The sequence below is a fragment of the Equus caballus genome, chromosome 21 (genome assembly GCF_041296265.1).
Source record: "Equus caballus isolate H_3958 breed thoroughbred chromosome 21, TB-T2T, whole genome shotgun sequence".
Lineage (NCBI taxonomy): Eukaryota > Metazoa > Chordata > Mammalia > Perissodactyla > Equidae > Equus > Equus caballus.
This window is the reverse complement of record NC_091704.1, coordinates 52,907,377-52,913,376: the sequence shown is the minus strand read 5'-3', so window position 1 is coordinate 52,913,376 and position 6,000 is coordinate 52,907,377. Positions and strand designations below refer to the sequence as shown.

Genomic DNA, 6,000 nt, shown 5'->3' with positions numbered 1-6,000 from the left:
CTACTGCAAGAGTCTGAGCAGGTCTTTATAGGCATACTTTTTAATTTCAGTGTTTCCAAGATATTAACTGTTTAACCCATCACCTTCATTATTAAAAAAATTAGGATATCTGTTACTGAGAACTGTTTCAGTACTCTGAAAAATGATTTCTGTACAATATGGTTCCTATATTGCCAAAGAAGCCTGCTAATCAATCTCCTTAAAGAGAATCTTTGGGTGACAGTGGGTGATGCTTGACATAACTGGCACAATTCTTTATATTTATACACTGGATGACAAATAACATAAAGGACAGATCAAGTTAATGTCAGCTTGAAATTATCTGAATGAGGATAATTAAAAATATTCAAATAAGAATTCCAACTACTGACATCTAATGTAAATAAAAATAGCTAGTGCTGGAAATTTTCAATCAAATGAATATTATATTTTTAACTATAACTCATATGAAATGCTCATAAGAAAAACCTTCTTTTGTCATTTCCATTTTTGCTGATTTTATTTGATAAACAGTCCTTCTAGGATATTGAGGGTTTTCTTTTCCTTCAGTTCAGCTTATATGATTAAATCTTTTTTGTTCTTGTTTCTTTTTGACTTAAACTTTGTCCTTTAACCAGTCTTCTGGTTACATGAATGGGTTTTTGAATATAGGAAGACGACCAAGTTACGTTTTACCATGGCTGATGTGTCACTTAGCTTTACAATGTGACTGTAATTTTAACTAGACCGCATGGGTTGTTTTTCTTCCATAATTAAATTACTAGGCAAACCAAAACGTTTGCAGTCAGAGGAATGTGTGCCTTTTCAGCCTGAAAGTTGAGGAAAAAAATACCATTCAAGATGATTGAAATAATTAATTCTGCATTAAGGATATGTCAATATTGCTCTCTGACTCACTCCAAAAGCATAGCATTTTCACTAATTGGAAAGCACACAAATCTTTGTATTGTTTACGATATACTCAGTGGGGAATTCGACTTCCTAGTGTAGACCCAACAAAGTGTTACATTTATAAATAAATCATGTTTGGATCTTGAGCAATGAGGGATCAGTTAGTGGCAGTTGGCCTCCATGAATCTCAGGAACTCCAGATAATTAACTGCCAGTACTTTTTTTAAACTTTCTATTGAATCCTTCACCGACAGAAAAACAGACTTTGTTACAAATAAACATGTAATGCATTTTCTAAAACTTGACATAATTACAATGCTGTATCTTAATGGAATACTCAACATTATTACTGTCATTACCAGGCATTTTCAGAGTCACCATGGGAGGTAAGCATATTTTCCATTAAAGGATTATTTCTGTCTGAAATCTGTGAACTATTATTGCCTATAAACCTCAATAGCACAAATGTCACACAAAAATAAGACAATGTTTTATTCTTTCAGATACAATTTTAGTGAATATGAACAAAGTGAAATTACTGCATTGCTTGTGTTTGGGGATACTTAGCATAAGGATGGCTGTTTTAAATTTGTTTAAATGGTAAATTTTTAAGTGGTCTATAAATGACTATTACTTTTAATGTGAAGAGATTTTCAGAAATCACAGCATAACAGGACTTATTGAAAAAGTAACTTTTACCTAAATCATATTAATTTGCTTAGAGCTCTCAATAGTAATTATAACGATTTTGTGTGCTTACCTGCATTCAACGTAATTTTGTACCAAGATATTTAGTCCAGAGAGAAATTTTTTCCTCTTAGGGAAGAAAGAAGCTGGAGACAAGGTAGTTGTAAAAACTGGTTTATTTTTTTAAAAATAAATACAAAAATATAAATATAAAACATTAGCAGATAGAATTTGATGAAATGAAATTGCACAAACGTTTGTATACCAGGTTCTATATCACACCTACTAACACCACGTGTACATTTTTTTTTAATTTAATGTACAGAATAGGATATACCTTAAATTTTTCTTCACCTTTTTAAAAGCTTCATTTGCAAGGGCAGGACGTGTATCTAACAGAAGCGGCTTGTTTGTGAGGTTACTTAAAGGAGAACTATCCTGTTCATGTTTCTGAAATTATCTTTTATTTCCTAAGATGGACAACACTGAATTTCCATAGCTTTGGCTCTTGGAAGAGATTAAATAAAATGCCGTATATATTCCATGAGACGTCCTACAGGAAAGAATTAATGAAATTAATGGACAAATTTAAAAAGTAAATGGGAAAAAATTGTGCTGAGTGGCAGGAAAATTCTCCTGAATATCAAATATTGTGAAGTGGAGACGGTGTGGGTAAAGTTACTTCCTCTTGTTGGGACGGAACATACAGCCTAGGTTAAGAGTCTTTGTCACTTTCTCCGCCACCATACATTTCTGCCAGCTTATTAAACCGAGGGCCCCATTCTCGGAGGTAATCGTAGTTTTGGTCTCCGTCAGTGGTACCTGATTCCAAGGAACTCAGAGATTCCGCGATGGAATCATTTCCTTCGTAGGCATAGGTTGCAAGGGAGTCGTAGGGGGGTGCGGTGGGATCCAGATCGTGCTCTTTTAGCCTTTCGTTAATGAAATCCCGGACATCCGTGTTATCCGGCGCCGTGGGAGTCCTCCGTGGTATAAATAAAGTTTCCGGCATAATATCTCGCCGGAGCTTTTTTTCCTCGATCGCTGCAGGATTCCTCAGGGTGCCGATATCAAAGGCCTGAGTGTCCTCCTCTCCACCACCTTCATCGTTATAGCTCACAATGTTGTCTCTGATGTCCTCTTTAGACAAGATCAGAGGCTCTTTTTTTCGCTGTCTTTTCAGAGCTGCAAACAGTACTACTATAACTTGAAAAAAGAAAAGAAGATACATTAGAGGGCCATCTAAAACACTATATAAATAACCAGTGGAGGTACGATAAAGGAGTTTCAATTATTTATGTTTTCCATGATAGGTTAGAATTTAAGATTAATTTTGTACTTCCAACAGATCGGTGGGGGGCGGGGGGGGGGGGAGTGTTGAAGGATTCAGCCAGGGGAATCATGTTTAAGAACAGTGTTTATAATTTATTTTTAAAGGAATATGTGATATTTCTCAAATATAGTGACTTATTTTATCTATTTTTCTAAGAAATGTTTAAAGATAGCTCCTGACTGGACAGACATCATCTGTACTTTGAAATAGTGACATAATATGTTATATTTAAAAAAGAAGACAGATTGAATTCAGCTTCAAATAAAGCAATTAAGAAGGGCAAAAATATGCTCATATTTTTCACATCCCTAAACATATTTTTCACATCCCTAAACAATGTTAAAAAAGCAGCATTCTTCACAAGATATGGAGTATTGGTTTCTGTTAAATAGCTTTGCTGATGGATTTACATAATTTTTTTTCTTACATTGTTAAAAGAAGGCCTTAATTACTGGGAAAAAAGACCACATTATTTAGACATTAGATTGGTTTATAAATTTATGAAGTTTTCCATGGAAATATATGCTGTGCATAAGACCAAAAAAAACTGTTGGATCACATGATGGCAAAGTGCATTCAACTTACAACATTGAATTAACTACAAAAACCATATGTAAACTTTGGCGAGATGCAACTTAAATGTAGATCCACAAGGAGAAATGTGTTTCCCTCAGAAAGGACATTTCTTTACCTCCATGAGAAAGTGTCAATAATAATAATCACATAAAAATCATTTTAATAATCATAGTAATGGTAATAGGAGAAAGTTAATATCAAATTTTCTCCAGTTGCATTAATTTCCCACTCTCATATGCTATCCTCCAACATTTTGGTCCTAATCCTTTAAAATGATGATTTGCAGAAACAGATATGAATTCAATTAAATGGGAAAAGAGAGGGAAAATATCTTGCTTGGCGTGTATACATGTATCTATATATATATGAAGAAACAGCTATATTTATTTACCCTCTTTAGAACAAACATTTAAAGGATGTGGGATTTATTATTGCTATGGACTGAATGTGTCCCCTCAAGATTCGTTAAGTTGAAGCCTAAATCCCCAGTGCGATGGTATCTGGAATGGCGTCTTTGGGAGGTAAGTAGGTCATAAGGGTGGAGCCATCACAAATGAGATTAGTGCCCTTACAAAAAAGACACAAGAGAGATTGTTGTCTCTGTTCTCCACCATGTGAGGATACAACAAAGGACAGCCATCTGCAAACTAGGAAGTGTGCCCTCCCCAAACACAGGATCTCTCAGCGCTTTGATCTTGGGCTTCTCAACCTTTGATCTTGGGCTTCTCAACCGCTCGAACCGTGAGAAATAAATTTCAGTGGTAAGCTACCAGTTTACAGTATTCTATCACAGCAGCCCGAACTGACCAGGACAATTATATTATTATATGAAGGGGTATTAAGTTATGTTTTCTTTTTCATTAACATAGAATGGTTAAGATTACTTGCTTTCAGGCTTGTGTGAGAGGGCAAACAAGGGACTTTTTTAATGCTACAAAAAAGAAAGTTTTAATCTATTGATAAAGGTTCTTGACCTTCAAAGTGATTAAAAATAAATATGTCACCACCAAAAAGAGAAATCAATGTTTACTCAAGTTTTTGAGAAAATATGACATTTTATTTTGCCTAAATTCATGTATTCGTGTACACACAAAAACTTGTGATGCAAAGATTTTAAATGTTAGATTGTTTATTATCAACCATGGGATCCTACCCAGTAAAAAAGGTTCTAATGATGAAGATAATGAAACTTACTAAGACTGGCTCCAAAATCCAAGTTCATTTCACAGCTTCTTGTAATGTTAGATACAATGTTTTTTTGGTTAGGGTCACAGGAATATTCACATTAGCTTTAAGATAATTCAACTAGAGAGTAAATTTAATCTAATTTTTAATTCAAAAACAGTTTAAAAGAAATTTGTGCTGAGTTCTAAAATCAAGTATCATTGTTTCAGGGACAAGAGAACTAGGTAAATGGCTATTTTAGCATTATTTCAGTGAAGAGGTAAGATATTGAGGCCTCCATCCAGTTATAATGAGGAAAAAAAAGTGGAAATGAACTTGAGATTTACTGAAAAACTATATACTGTATACACAGTGACTAATAGCAAGGCACCAGGCTCAGCTACTCAGAAACTGTGTGACCTTGGGAAATGTTTTGAATATTTGTAACTTTCAGTTTCATTATTTAAAAAAGGAAGGTTTCAAGCCTGGCCCTGTGGTCTAGTGTTCAAGTTCAGCATGCTTTGCTTTGGCAGCCTGCGTTCTGGGCATGGACCTATGCCACTCACCAGAAGCCATGATGTGGTGGCAACCCACATACAAAATAGAGGAAGGTTGGCACAGATGTTAGCTTAGGGTGAATCTTCATCAAGCAAAAAAAAAAATAAAAATATAAAATATAAAAAGTAAAAAAGGAAGGTCTCTATCTGATCAGATAAAATATTTTTAACATAAACAACATTCCAGTTATTTATGTCTATCTTAAACATTGGGGTTAGTTGGGGGGCATATTTTAATAGCAACATTTCTTATTTACAAACACAAGAAAGTAAGCAATCTAGGAACTAATCACATTTTCTTTAAAGTTTCTTACCCAACAGAATAATGATGCAGAGGAGAATGGCGATCAAGGCTCCCGTGCTGAGGCCGGCTGGGAGGAGCAGGGCCTCAGCGCTGCAGGACTGCATATTGCCTTGGCTGTCGCACGCGCACACGCGGATGGTCAGTGTCCCTGTGCTGCTCTGAATTGGGTAATCGTTGTCTGATATCACCACAGGCAAGAGATAGGTACTTATTTCATGTCTATTGAATCCATTTTTTCTGGTTAAAATTCTGGCAGTATTATCTAAAATAAATTTTAAAATATTACAAATGGCTTGAAACAGTAAATTTGTCTCATCCTGATCACTATGGTTTGACTTACACATAAATAGAAAGATGTTTATGTAATGTATAAAATTGCTATCAATTTTTCCATAAAATGTACACAATGTAATTAAAATAGAGAGAAGATACATTACAGTGTTTGAGGAATCTAATACTATGATTGCTTATTTATTAGAATTTCAACT

The 6,000-nt window shown here is 34.6% G+C and overlaps 1 protein-coding gene across 1 annotated transcript in view; it reads right to left on the bottom strand.

The window, feature by feature from the left end:
• Nucleotides 1–1,736: 1,736 nt before the first annotated feature.
• The window catches only part of CDH10 (cadherin 10), a 169,695-nt gene continuing 165,431 nt past the window's right edge, over nucleotides 1,737–6,000 (bottom strand). Inside the window, exons 11-12 of the mRNA XM_005604335.4 lie at nucleotides 5,523–5,774; nucleotides 1,737–2,784 (exon numbers count right to left, since the gene is read on the bottom strand). Of these exons, the coding sequence (XP_005604392.1) occupies nucleotides 2,294–2,784; nucleotides 5,523–5,774 (743 nt within the window). The 3' untranslated portion in view covers nucleotides 1,737–2,293. The remainder of the gene's footprint in view (nucleotides 2,785–5,522; nucleotides 5,775–6,000) is intronic.